This window comes from Oncorhynchus mykiss, chromosome 17 (assembly GCF_057628025.1).
Source record: "Oncorhynchus mykiss isolate SJ-2025 chromosome 17, ASM5762802v1, whole genome shotgun sequence".
Lineage (NCBI taxonomy): Eukaryota > Metazoa > Chordata > Actinopteri > Salmoniformes > Salmonidae > Oncorhynchus > Oncorhynchus mykiss.
This window is the reverse complement of record NC_143038.1, coordinates 3,370,740-3,383,852: the sequence shown is the minus strand read 5'-3', so window position 1 is coordinate 3,383,852 and position 13,113 is coordinate 3,370,740. Positions and strand designations below refer to the sequence as shown.

Sequence of the window (13,113 nt, the reverse complement as noted above, 5' to 3'; positions counted from 1 at the left end):
AATGAGGAATATTCTGTTTATTCATGGATAAAGGGATACTCATGAGCGGGATATTAAAAGTGCATGTAAAGAGCTCATCCCGAGTAAAGACCTTATGTGGGATATGAGCTACAATCCAGACTGCTGTGCTCATGTTAACATGGTCAACGTCCAGTGGGGAAATGTCAGACCTTATTCATACAGTATGTTCATACTTTAGATGTAGTAATATGTAGGCATCAAATTGTATTAGTCAATTGCACCGAATGCAACAGGTCCTTACAGTGAAAATGCTTACTTACAAGCCCCTAAGAAACAATGCAGTTTAAAAACAAATATGACTAAGAATAAGAAATAAAAGTAACAAGAATTTAAAGAGCAGCAGTAAAATAACAATAGCGAGACTATATACAGGGGGATACAGAGCCAATGTGCAGGTGCACCGTTTAGTTGAGGTAATATGTAGGTGGAGTTATTAAAGTGACTATGCATAGATGATAACCACAGAGAGTAGCAGCAGTGTAAAGGGGGGATGCAAATAGTCTGATTAGCCGTTTAACTAGATGCTCAGGAGTCTTATGGTTTGGGGGTAGAAGCTGTTTAGAAGCCTCTTGGACCTAGACTTGGTTCTCCGGTACCGCTTGCCGTGCGGTAGCAGAGAAAACAGTCTATGACTAGGGTGTCTGGAGTCTTTGACAATTTTTAGGGCCTTCCTCTGACACGGCCTAGGACAGAGGTCCTGGCATGGCAGGAAGCTTGGCCCCAGTGATGTAGTAGGCCGTTCGCGCTACCCTCTGTAGTGCCTTGCGGTCGGAGGCTGAGCAGTTACCATACCGGGCAGAGATGCAACCAGCCAGGATACTCTCGATGGTGCAGCTGTAGAACCTTTAGAGAATATGAAGACCCATGCCAAATCTATTCAGTCTCCTGAGGGGGAATAGGTTTTGTCGTGCCCGCTTCACAACTGTCTTGGTGTGCTTGGACCATGTTGGTGATGTGTTGTTGGTGATGTGGACACCAAGGAACTTGAAGCTCTCAACCTGCTCCACTACAGCCCCGTCGATGAGAATGGGGGAATGCTCGGTCCTCTCTTTCCTGTAGTCCACCATCAACTCCTTTGTCTTGATCACGTTGAGGGAATGGTTGTTGTCCTTGCACCACACTGCCAGGTCTCTGACCTCCTCCCTATAGGCTGTCTCGTTGTTGTCGGTGGTCAGGCCTACCACTGTTGTGTCGTCGACAAACTGAATGATGGTGTTGGAGTCGTGCCTGGCCGTGAGTGAACAGGGAGTACAGGAGGGGACTGAGCACGCACCCCTGAGGGGCCCCTGTGTTGAGGATCAGTGTGGCGGATGTGTTATTTCCTACCCTTACCACCTGGGGGTGGCCCGTCAGGAAGTCCAGGATCCAGTTGCAGAGGGAGGTGTTTAGGCCCAGGGTCCTTAGCTTATTGATGAGCTTTGAGGGCACTATGATGTTGAATGCTGAGCTCTAGTCAAAGAATAGCAAAGAATATTAGTGTAGAGTGCAACAAAATTGCATCATCTGTGGATCTGTTAGTGCGGTATGCAAATTGGAGTGGGTCTAGGGTTTTTGGCATAATGGTGTTGATGTGAGCCTTTCAAAGCACTTCATAGCTACAGACGTGAGTGCTACGGGTCGGTAGTCATTTAGGCAGGTTACCTTAGTCCCTGTGCTCAAGAACACTATGGTGGTCTGCTTAAAACATGTTGGTATTACAGACTCGGACTGGGAGAGTTTGAAAATGTCAGTGAAGACACTTGCCAGTTGGTCAGCACCTGCTCGCAGTACACGTCCTGGTAATCCGTCAAGCCCTGCGGTCTTGTGAATGTTGACCTCTTTAAAGGTCTTACTCACATCGGCTGCGGAGAGCGTGATCACACAGTCTTCCTGATCAGCTTTTGCTCCCTTGCATGTTTCAGTGTTATTTGCCTCGAAGCGAGCATAGAAGTAGTTTAGCTCGTCTGGTAGGCTCGTGTCACTGGGCAGCTCTCTGCTGTGCTTCCCTTTGTAGTCTGTAAAGGGTCGCAAGCCCTGCCACATCCAACGAGTGTCAGAGCCGGTGTAGTACGATCAATCTTAGTCCTGTATTGATGCTTTGCATGTTTGATGGTTCGTCAGAGGGCATAGTGGGATTTCTTATAAGCTTCCGGGTTAGCGTCCCGCTCCTTGAAAGCGGCACCTCTAGCCTTTAGCTCAGTGCAAATGTTGTCTGTAATCCATGGCTACTGGTTGGGGTATGTACGTACAGTCACTGTGGGGACGACGTCATTGATGCACTTATTGATGAAGCAAATGACTGATGTGGTGTACTCCTCAATGTCATCGGAGGAATCCCGGAATATATTCCAGTCTGTGCTAGCAAAACAGTCCTGTAGCTTAGCAGCTGCTTCATCTGACCACTTTTTTTATTGATCAAGTCACTGGTGTTTCCTGCTTAAATTACTGCTTGTAAGCAGGAATCAGGAGGATAGAATTATGGTCAGATTTGCCAAATGGAGGGTGAGGGAGAGCTTTGTATGCGTCTCTGTGTGTGGAGTAAAGGTGGTCCAGAGTTTTTTTCCCCTCTGGTTGCACATTTAACATGCTGATAAAAATTTGGTAAGATGTATTTAAGTTTCCATACATTCAAGTCCCAGGCTACTAGGAGCACCGTCTCCCGGTGAGCGGTTTCCTGTTTGCTTATGGCAGAATACAGTTCATTCAATGCGGTCTTAGTGCCAGCCTCAGTCTGTGGTGGTATGTAGACAGCTACAAAAAATACAGATGAAAACTCTCTAGGTAGATAGTGTGGTCTACAGCTTATCATGAGATATTCTACCTTAGGCTGGCAATAGCTCAAGACTTCCTTAGATATCGTGCACCAGCTGTTATTTACAAAAATACATAGTCCACCGCCCCTTCTCTTACCAGATGCCGCTGTTCTATCCTGGAGGATAGCCAGCTGCATGTTGATAATGTCGTCAATCAGCCACGACTCTGTGAAGCATAAGATGTTACAGTTTTGAATTAATCTTCCGCGTAGGTCATGTATTTTATTTTCCAATGATTTCACGTTTGCTAGCAGAATGGAAGGATGTGGGGATTTATTCGATGGCCTACTAATTCTCAGAAGGCAGTCCAGCCCTTGGCCCCTTTTTCTCCACCTTCTCTTCAAACAAATCACGGGGATCTGGGCCTGTTCCTGGGAAAGCAGTATGTCATTCACGTCGAGATTGTCGGATTCGTAAAAAAAAAATAAAGGATTCTGCCAGTACGTGGTGAGTAATTGCAGTTCTGATGCCCAGAAGTTATTTTTGGTCATAAGAGATGGTAGCGGCAACATTATGTACAAAAGAAGTAAAATAATAAGTTCCAAACAACTCAAACGAACAAAAAACACAATTGGTTGGGAATATGTCAATTAACTCAAATATTCTCTACACACAACAGAATGTCTTTGAACATGTAAATTTTTCTAAACCAACTAAACCAAATCAAATCAAATCAAATTTATTTATATAGCCCTTCGTACATCAGCTGATATCTCAAAGTGCTGTACAGAAACCCAGCCTAAAACCCCAAACAGCAAGCAATGCAGGTGTAGAAGCACGGTGGCTAGGAAAAACTCCCTAGAAAGGCCAAAACCTAGGAAGAAACCTAGAGAGGAACCAGGCTATGTGGGGTGGCCAGTCCTCTACTGTTGCTGAAATCATTCACTAACTGCATATTATGAGAATTCTGACCTTCAATTGATCTATTCATTGGAGGGATAACCTGTTATCCTACAGCTAAAAGTGTTTGTTATACACAAATGAATTAAGTAAAAAAAAACAGCATTTGAATAGTTCCAATGACTTCAAATTCTGGCATTTTACTATGTTGAACTTTTTGTCTTTGTTTCCAAGGTAAATTATAGATATATTCTCCACACTTCATTAAAAGGAACCTGCTCCTATGTCCCAGCAACAAAAGGAACGTGCTCGCATGCCTCTTCAGCAGAAGCAACCGTCCACAATGCCTCGGCAGAAGCAACCAGCCACAATGCCTCAGCAAGTGTGACGACTGGCGCAAATACCTTAGGTGAAGCAACCGGCTCGCGTGCCTCTGCATTAGAAGCAACCAGCCACAATGACTCGCCAGATGCAACCGTCCAAAAATTCCATCAGAAATCACCTGCTTGACTCGCATTACAAATACCTGGACAGCAAGATTTAAACCAGCCTGGTTAAAACTACACCTTGGCATCACATCTTTGTATTATTAGCCTGTCATGTTCAGTCATATAACCAGACTATACATACAGACAGTTAATGTACTGGCACATGCCTATTTTGATATCTATTTCCCATACTTTTGTCTTTCTCTTTGTCGCTAGCTCTCTCTCTCGTTTTCTCTCCCTCTCTCTCTCACACTCTCACACAGACAGACAGACAGCAGTGGGTCTGTACCAGTCAGAGGTGAAGGGGTGACATCCTGCTCTTCATCAACAGGGGGAGTGGTGACTATGAAGTGCTCAAGGACCGGCTAGGTCAGGAGCTTTGGCCCCAGAATTCGTTGAAAAGGTGAGATCAGGCAAGCAGCTACTGGACCTGAAAAGAGCGACTCACCAAAACCTCTATTATATTGGCTATTTGATTCAGATCTTAAGATAATGTCCCTAATCCACTATTTGGAACAAGTTATTTTGAATCAACTCTTTAATTGCAGCTTGAATTGAATTTGTAAATTGATTCATTGGAGTCAGATGTGATGAACTGCTTTGTGATCTGAGAAAACCCTTACCAAATGCGGGAGAAAAGGAAATGCCCATCAACAAAATTCATATATGTGTATTGAACTACTTTTGACATTGGTCTCGTCCAAAAAAAAACTGATTTTAGTTTTAGTTTCGGTTGCAGAACGTTTTGCTACGCTGTGCCCTACTGAACATAACTATGATTTATTTGTCTCAGTTCCTGTTTGTGCTGGTGAACAGGCTGAAGTCCAATGAAAAATGTCTGGGCATTTACGACAGCGAGTCAGCCATGAAATGGCTCATGCCCGAGGGAGAGATCTCCACTCACTCATAAGAGGCGATCTCAAGTTCTGAGGTGAAAACAAACCTGAGTTCAAATACTATTGGTTTTCTTTCAAATGCCTTTGAGGGATGATTGAGCCTGCCCGGAGTGACAGATAAACTCTCAATTATGAGCAGCTAAAAAAGTATTTGAAAGAAACAAATTCATTTTGAACCCATGTCTATGGAGCAGTATACGTTTAAGTGGCTTTGATAATATATAGAAAGCAGCAGTGAATTATACTGAGTTGTCTCTATATAATCTATCTACATTGCTTCTCAAATACTTTTTTCTTAATTTTAGGAGGTGAAGCAGGCACTAGTACCCGATCCTAAAACTGAGTTGTAAAACAAACAAATAAATGAATGTAAATAATAATTGTCTGTTTTGGAGTCCGTATTGATTTCTGCCTGAATCTGATGTAGGCTATGTGTGTGCTCTGGTGGGCATGGTGTGTCTTTATGTGAGGACTGCCATCTGCGAGTTGACAACAGCTCAGTGGCTACTCACCACTGAGATTTTGGATCTGATGGTTACAATCGCAACTGACTGACCTCAGTAGACTAATAGGGCCTGGAGGGTCTAACAGAGAAAAAAGAATTGGAATCTGTCTTCAGAAAAAACAACAGTTGAGGATTCCAAATGCAATCGCAAAGAAACAAGAAATACAATAGAATGTGATGCAGTATAATACAATATATATCTGTGTATTTTCATGCAAATGCTACATTTAAGTGCAGACCTGTATTCAAAAACATGTGTATTTCAGTATCTGAGTTATAATATCTGGGTTATAATACAAATTGTACTATTTGACAGTATTTCAAATACTTATTTAATACATTGGAGTGTAAAATAGTGTGTGATTTTGAGTTTTTCAAACACTTTCCAAGTGTATTTCCAAATACATAACATTTAACTACTTATCTTTTCAAATAAAAGATCAGAATACTTACTTTGAATGTATGTGAAATTAATTGAAATATTTTAAATAGTATTTGAACCCGGTCTGATTTAAGTGACATACATTTGCCTTCCAGTTACAGTAGGCCAGCCTACAGCAGTGGAAGAGGGGAGTTAGTGCAGATTTCTAGACATTAAGGGCCGTACAATAAAGTACAGAATGATTGGAGCACTCGGGGTGAATATAAAAGACCAGAAAAAAGAACAGATTGTCTGCCTGCTGTGCTGAAAGAAACAGGAGAAGAAAAGGAGATTGGAATTTTCAAGGCACAGACATTGAATCAAGTATAATTATCAGAGATGGATTGCAAGCGGAAACATCAGTCGGAATAGGGAAAACACTTTGGCAGATTTAAGGGGGCTGGAGATATATGCATAGCTATCTAAACAGTGTCATTCGTGTTTATGTGTTTGTGGATGTGTACTGCAATCAAAGTTGAGACAACATTGGAAAAATAGCTTCCACAAAGGAGGGTAGACGGTCAGAGGATGGGTTGTTGTCTTGTATTATTTCATCCATATGAGGGAGACATTTTATGGAGATAGTGGGCACCTCAGAGCTGATCACTATTGTCAAGTCGGTGACAATTGTTGGTCACCGCCTTTCAAAGTGTTTTGCGTTCTGGGGATAAAACATTTCCCACGTGAGTCTGTCGATATGTCGACTGCATGAACTTTACAAAAATCTGCAGAATTTCCAAGTTTCTGCAATTGCTCTTCACCAACTTCATCCTGCAGCCATCACCTGTCATGTGGGATCTCCATTGTTACCCAATCATTATTGTTTTTGTTTAACCCAAGTGAAAAAGAACATGACTGAAACAGGAACCAATTTGCTGCAGTTAATGTGTAGCCTACAGTGCATAAATGATGTGATTGAGGCTCTCTCTCATTTATTGATTGTATAATGTAACATAAATTATTTCAGTTTGTGAGTGGGTGTTGGAGACATGTTTTTTTTACATTATAAAGGAAACCTTTTATAAACAATGGCAACACTGCCATGGTGATCTGAGCCTTGCTGTTGGAAAACAACAGTATCCGAATTTCGGTTGTAGCAGATGCACCTCTCCTGACTTAACTTCTTGACTTTGGTCTACAGTCAGTTGCTTTAGCCTTACCACTCAAACGAGCCCTACTATATGTTTGCCTCTGAAAAATTAAAGACTCAGATCATCAAAGCATATGTGTGTGCAGTGTTTGCATAATGTGAGTGTTTAATTGGCGTCTGTCTGAATTCAGAATTTGTCCAAGATGTGGCACTATGTGCAACTGAAACATGTTAACGTATCTACTGTTGCTATGCTGAATGAAACACACGGTTTAAAAGAAGGCATGTGTAAAATAATGGTGCCTAACTGCTCATTTAGCCTCTAATCTTCAAATGAACCAAGTGAATTTTGTACAAGCAATAATTTAAACCGATCAATTAAGTGCCAAGACAAAATGTGTTTCCTACTTTAGAGCAGGGGTGTCAAACTCATTCCATGGAGGGCCTAGTGTCTGTAGGTTTTTGTTTAAGACCTAGACAACTACCGTAGCTGAGGGGAGTAATTAGTGGCCTTAATTCAGCAATCAAGTACAAGGAAGGAGCAAAAACCCACAGACACTCGGCCCTCCGTGTAATGAGTTTGAAGCATGCTTTAGAGTAAGGGCTGTCAAACCTGTCAGGAACTCAATTAGAGAATCAACCACACCTGAGTACATTTCTGAATTCCAAATCAGCCGCTACACCTACCACTTAGTCACTTATGGGCATTTGAAACGATCAGATAGGTTATAGCAATATGGTAATTGCATCACCTTGCCTTCTGATAGGCTGGATGCAATTGTTGCCATATTGCTTATTCAATCATTTCTGATGCACAGAAGTGTTTAGGCCAGGGTGTAGGATTTAGGGGTCAATTTGGAATTAGGAATCAAATGTAGATCAGGGGCTTACAGCTGTCCTTAATTAGCCAATGACATTAGAAGGGTCTGGGATTTGTTTAAAAGGAGCAACCAAAAAAGCCTGCCAGATACATCATAAGGAATATTATGCTAGGGCTTATACCAGCCATTATTTCTGATTACTGGGGAGCTTTTGAGGCGCAAAATGGCCGTGATGATTGGAATCGCTTTCAGGTAGGTTTTTAAAAGTATTGCTCTAGTTTGTTTCCCTTGTACTTCAAGTGTTACAGGTAGCTTTGTTTATAACAGACTTTCTTTTTTTAAAGAGTTTCTTGGCTTTGTTGCCTGCTAATTGGCGGGATAACCTGTTCTACATCAAGTGAGTTTCTACACATTAATTTCAAGTAACTGTTGTGGTACCAATAACTTCAAAGGCTGGCATTTTACTTTTTTTCTTTATCTAACCTAGGTGATGGGTATCCTGCACCAGGTTCTGATGCAGCATGGCTCTATACAGGCCCACTTAGGTCTAAAGGATATGGTAATTACAACTCTCCAACAGCTCAATTGCAAGCGCAGCTGACCGAAGAGCAACAGAAACATCTGGGAGCCATCCTGCAAAAGCAACTGGCCCCCATGCCCCAGGCACCTCAGAAAATGTGGTATCCAACTCAAATGCCCCAGCAGGAAAAGCAACCGGCCGCCATGACCCAACAGCAGACGCTATCGGCCTTTTATCCTAAGCAGCTTCAATCAATGTTGTATCCAGCTCAAATGCTGCTGAAGCAACTGACTGCCATGCCCCAGCAAGTGTGGTATCCGCCTAAGCCCCAGAAGCAACTGGCCGCTGATCCTCAAGAGCAGATTGAACTGACCGCCATGCCCCAGCAACCATGGTATCCAGCTCAAAAGCCCCAGCTGCAGAAGCAACCGGCTACTGAACCTCAGCAGCAGAAGGAACCGGCCTCCATAACCCAGCAACCTCAGCAAGTGTTGCATCCAGCTCAAATGCTGCTGAAGCAACTGACTGCCATGCCCCAGCAAGTGTGGTATCCAGCTAAGCCCCAGAAGCAACTGGCCGCTGAACCTCAGCAGCAAATTCAACTGACCGCCATGCCCGGGCTACCTCAGAAAATGTGGTATCCAACTCAAATGCCCCAGCAGGAAAAGCAACCGGCCGCCATGACCCAACAGCAGACGCTATCGGCCTTTTATCCTAAGCAGCTTCAATCAATGTTGTATCCAGCTCAAATGCCCCAGAAGCAACCAGTTACTGAACTTCAGCTTCAGAAGGAACAGGCCTCCATACCCCAGCTACCTCAGCAAGTGTGGTATCCAGTTCAAATTCCTCAGCAGCAAAAGCAACCAGCTACTGGTCCTCAGCAGCAGACGGAACTGACCACCATGTCCCAGAAGCAACCAGCCCCAATGCCTCAACCGCAGAAGCAACAGGCCACCATGCCCCCGCAAGTATGGCATCCAGCTCAAATTCCTCAGCAGCAAAAGCAACCAGCTACTGGTCCTCAGCAGCAGATGGAACTGACCACCATGCCCCAGAAGCAACCGGCTCCAATGCCTATACCGCAGAAACAACCAACAGCTATGCCCCAGAAAGCATGGTATCCAGCTCAAATGCAGCAGAAGCAACCGGCCACCATGCACCAGCAAGCGTGGCATCCAGCTCAATTGCCCCAGCAGCAAAAGCAACCGGCTACTGAACCTCAGCAGCAGAAGGAACCGGCCTCCATAACCCAGCAACCTCAGCAAGTGTTGCATCCAGCTCAAATGCTGCTGAAGCAACTGACTGCCATGCCCCAGCAAGTGTGGCATCCAGCTCAAATGCCCCAGAAGCAACAAACCGCTGAACCTCAGTGGCATCCAGCCAAATTTCCCCAGGAGCAACCAGTCCCTATGCGTCACCTGCAGAAGGAACTGACCGCCATTCCACCACTGAGGCAATCCGCTCAAATTCCCCAGCAGCATAAGCAACCGGCTGCCAAGCATCAGCAATTGTGGCAACTGGCCCCCATTCCCCAGCAGCCTCATGACGTGTGGTATCCAGCTAAAATGGTCCAGAAGCAACAAGCAGCTGCAACTCGGCGGCAGAAGGAACTGACCACCATGCCTCAAGAGTGGCATCCAGCTCAATTTCCCCAGCAGCAGAAGCAACCAGCCCTAATGCCTTTACCGCAGAAGGAACTGACCGCCATACACCAGCAACCTCAGCAAGTGTGGTATCCAGCTCAAATGCCCCAGAACCAACCAACCACTGAACCCCAGCAGCAGAAGCAACCGGCTGCTGAACCTCAGCAGCAGAAGGAACCGGCCACCATGCCCCAGCAACCATGGTATCCAGCTCAAAAGCCCCAGCTGCAGAAGCAACCGGCCGCTGAACCTCAGCAGCAAATTGAACCGACCGCCATTCCTCAGCAAGTGTGGCATCCTGTGCACATTCCCCAGCAGCAACAGGAACTGGCCACCATACCCCAGCAAGTGAGGTATCCAGCTCAAATGCCCCAGAAGCATCTGGCCTTCATGCCTCTACCACAGAAGCAACCGACCACCATGCCCCAGCAAGAGTGGCATCCAGCTCAAATGCCCCAGCAGCAGAAACAACTGGCCACCATGCTGCAGAAGCAACCAGCCCAAATGCCTCAACCGCAGAAGCAACAGGCCACCATGCCCCCGCAAGTATGGCATCCAGCTCAAATGCCTCAGCAGCAAAAGCAACCAGCTACTGAACCTCAGCAGCAAATTGAACCGACCGCCATTCCCCAGCCACCTCAGCAATTGTGGCATCCAGATCAATTTCTCCAGGAGCAGAAGCAACCAGCCACTATGCATCCATTGACCGCCATTCCATCACAACTGTGGCAATCCGCTCAAATGCCCCAGCAGCATAAGCAACCGGCTGCCGTGCTTCAGCAAGTGTGGCATCGGGCACAGAAGCAACCGGCCCCTATGCCCCAGCAGCCTCAAGACGTGTGGTATCCAGCTAAAATGGTCCAGAAGCAACAAGTCGCTGCACTGACCGCCATGCCGCAGACACATCAGCAAGTGTGGCATCCAGCTGAATTTCCCCAGCAGCAGGAGCAACTGACCGCCGTACCCCAGCAAGTGAGGTATCCAGCTCAAATGCCCCAGCAGCGGAAGCAACACACTGCCATGCCACAGCACCAACTGACCCCCATGCCTCAGCAATTATGGCATGTAGCTCAAATGCCCCAGAAGCAACTGGCCCCAATGTCTCAGCAGAAGCACTACGAAAGCACTGAAGATGGTGCCTCTAGTAGCACTCAGGCCAGCATCGTTGAACAGTCGGGTGTCATCCCAATCTATTCCTACAGTTCCAAATCGCACTACGAGAATGGCAGAACTGTCTTCTCCCAAACCCGCTACACTCCTAGGGAGGCTATGCCTGTTGACAGTGGAAGTGCGCCCAAGGACAGTTTTGTTGGTACTGGTGCACCAAGCGTATATCCATCACTAGTGAAGGATTCTGCAAGCTAATGGTTCACTTTAACCTGCTCTGATCTTTGCTCTCTGAATTTGAAGTCCTTTGTACTAACCATATCTTTCAACAGGAAAATGTAATGGATTCATCCTCTAGAAGCTAATGGTGAGAATTGTTTTTGACATTGGTTACTTAACATTCTGTGTTGCTGACACTGCATTTCTTTCTGCTTTTGTTTCGACCAGGAAGTTGCTGGTGCTCTTGCTACGCTAGAGTGAGGGAGTACATGAACCATTTTACTTTCAAAAATGCCTTGTCTCTTTGAAATAATGGTTCTTGTGTCCATTGCTTTCTAATTGAGAACAGGTGGTGTTCAGTCTGTAGTAAAAATGACTGTTCAGTTAATTCTTTGGTTTTCTAATCTTTTACCTTTGCTACTGATTGTTCAAAATAAAAGCTTGGGTCTACATAAGAGCATTTGTCAAGGGGTGAGTTGTCAGACATTCTTCATATGTTCATACTTAGATGTAGGCATGCATTGTATACAATGAGACGCAGATGCGTAAGGGCGACAGGCGGATGCAGTGGATTGAGACGCAGCCCATTCAATGTTCTAGCTTCAACTGGATTTTGATGGGCCTTTTACTTTGACTGCCTCAATACTCTTCACCTGTAGCCCATTCCTCCTAGTCCATTTCTTGTACCACAGACTCCTATGGAATGGATTCGGTGTATTTGATTTTTACGATGCCTGGAACGGTTTAACCGATCAATTAACAAATATATTCTGTACAGACTGTCTTCAAACATGCACAGTTTTCTTAACCAATTATTAATCTAACTGCGTAGTATGAGAATTCAGCTCTTAAATGGATCCATTAAGTTCCAAAGAGGAAGCTGGTAGGCACTAGCATGACAGTTTAGCTAGCATAATATGTCACCCAGGATTTTGGGACAACTTGACATAGTTGACTGTTTGGCCAGACTCATAAACATGAACTAAATTGTGTATACATTGAATTTTCTACAAGAAGTTACACTTTGCTGTTGGACCATCTCTTGTCTAGCGTACGTCAACAGACAACTTCATTTAATTTGTCACAGTATGGAATTTTTGGACACAATCTCGACGTGTGTGCAGTCTTTATGCACAACACATTTCTACCGGACCACTGAGGTTGCACCTGCAAAAGGCCCTGGCAGGAACTTCATTAGCCTGCATTAAAAGGTGCACTTGATTAAGCTCACCCAGTGCAATGGATAGTTCGATTTCACTCTACAAAACCATTGGATTGGTCCACTATCCTCTAGACCCAAATCGCTACAGACATATCTATCCTACCCTGCCTAAGGTCTTCGAAAGCCAAGTCAACAAGCAGATTACCGACCATATCGAATCCCACCTTACCTTCTCCGCTATGCAATCTGGTTTCAGAGCTGGTCATGGTGCACCTCAGCCATGTTCACTACTAGCTGTAGTTTGTTTCCTATTCTCTTCCAGGTTTTGAAAGGCATCTGTGTTAACTGACTAGGATAGAAAAACATTTAATATTCCTTGAATTTGTTGCCTGTTAATTGGAGGGATAACCTGCTATCCTCCACCTAAATGTGTGTTTGTGCTATACAGTCATTCAGTTAAAATAACACTTTGTATAGTGCTGATAACTTTAATAAATTATGGCATTTTACTATGCTGAATTCTCTTGGTTCCTAGGTAATTATCAATCTAAAAAGACACCAGCTCCTATTCTAAAGCAACAAAAGGAA

At 44.6% G+C, this 13,113-nt stretch overlaps 1 protein-coding gene across 6 annotated transcripts; it reads left to right on the top strand.

The window, feature by feature from the left end:
* Positions 1–770: 770 nt before the first annotated feature.
* On the top strand, positions 771–11,820 carry LOC118940360 (uncharacterized). Of its 6 annotated transcripts, none has more exons than XM_090204221.1 (4): positions 771–3,260; positions 3,888–4,544; positions 8,219–8,271; positions 8,362–11,820. In XM_090204221.1, the coding sequence occupies exon 4, from the start codon at positions 8,529–8,531 to the stop codon at positions 11,400–11,402; it is 2,874 nt and encodes a 957-aa protein (XP_090060347.1). In that variant the 5' UTR covers positions 771–3,260; positions 3,888–4,544; positions 8,219–8,271; positions 8,362–8,528; the 3' UTR covers positions 11,403–11,820. The 6 variants fall into 6 exon arrangements, 5 of the variants coding, with proteins under 5 accessions (XP_090060347.1, XP_090060350.1, XP_090060349.1 ...); XM_090204224.1 differs by lacking the exon at positions 771–3,260 and having other exon boundaries at positions 3,597–4,062; positions 4,409–4,544; XM_090204223.1 differs by lacking the exon at positions 771–3,260 and having other exon boundaries at positions 3,597–4,062; positions 4,405–4,544.
* The last annotated feature ends 1,293 nt before the right edge of the window (positions 11,821–13,113 follow it).

Excerpts from the sequence above, each read along its gene's own strand:
- LOC118940360 (XM_036949382.2), top strand. The coding sequence starts at position 8,098 with ATGGCCGTGATGATTGGAATCGCTTTCAG. Across the intron at positions 8,127-8,218 it reads ATGATTGGAATCGCTTTCAG|AGTTTCTTGGCTTTGTTGCC; the intron begins GTAGGTTTTTAA and ends CTTTTTTTAAAG. Across the intron at positions 8,272-8,361 it reads GATAACCTGTTCTACATCAA|GTGATGGGTATCCTGCACCA; the intron begins GTGAGTTTCTAC and ends TATCTAACCTAG.